This window comes from Myotis brandtii, unplaced genomic scaffold, assembly GCF_000412655.1.
Source record: "Myotis brandtii unplaced genomic scaffold, ASM41265v1 scaffold1236, whole genome shotgun sequence".
Classification (NCBI taxonomy): domain Eukaryota; kingdom Metazoa; phylum Chordata; class Mammalia; order Chiroptera; family Vespertilionidae; genus Myotis; species Myotis brandtii.
This window is the reverse complement of record NW_005354316.1, coordinates 483390-483837: the sequence shown is the minus strand read 5'-3', so window position 1 is coordinate 483837 and position 448 is coordinate 483390. Positions and strand designations below refer to the sequence as shown.

Genomic DNA, 448 nt, shown 5'->3' with positions numbered 1-448 from the left:
CGACCCCCTGCCCCCCGCAGGGTCAGCACCCCGCACTACCGCTCGGGGCTGCTCATCGAGCGGAGTGACGCCTACACCAAGGTCTTCTCCCGCGCCGGCCTCACCCTCATGTGGAACCGGGAGGATGCGCTCATGGTGGGTGCGGGCTGGGCACAGGGTGGTCCAGGGCGGCTCGTCCGTGCTGATGGAGGAGCCCAGCGGGTTAGCCCTTCCTAGCCCCGCTGTCCCTCACTCTGTCCCCAGGTGGTGGTCTTCAAGTCCGACGGCAGCGTGCTGCTCAACGAGCTGCAGGTGAACCTGCCCCACGTGACAGGTGAGCCCAGTCCCCAGCCCTGGCAGGGCAGTGGGGTGTGGGGAGCAGTGGGGTGTGGAGGGTGTAGGGATGTGGGGAGCAGTGGTGTGGGGAGCGGTGAGGTGTTGGGGGAGGGGTGTGGGGAGCAGTGGGGTA

General features: G+C 68.5%; 1 protein-coding gene across 1 annotated transcript in view; it reads left to right on the top strand.

The window, feature by feature from the left end:
- The window catches only part of MUC2 (mucin 2, oligomeric mucus/gel-forming), a 101524-nt gene that overhangs the window by 8170 nt on the left and 92906 nt on the right, over nucleotides 1-448 (top strand). The window contains exon 4 of the mRNA XM_014533997.1: nucleotides 21-135. Within this exon, the coding sequence (XP_014389483.1) occupies nucleotides 21-135 (115 nt within the window). The remainder of the gene's footprint in view (nucleotides 1-20; nucleotides 136-448) is intronic.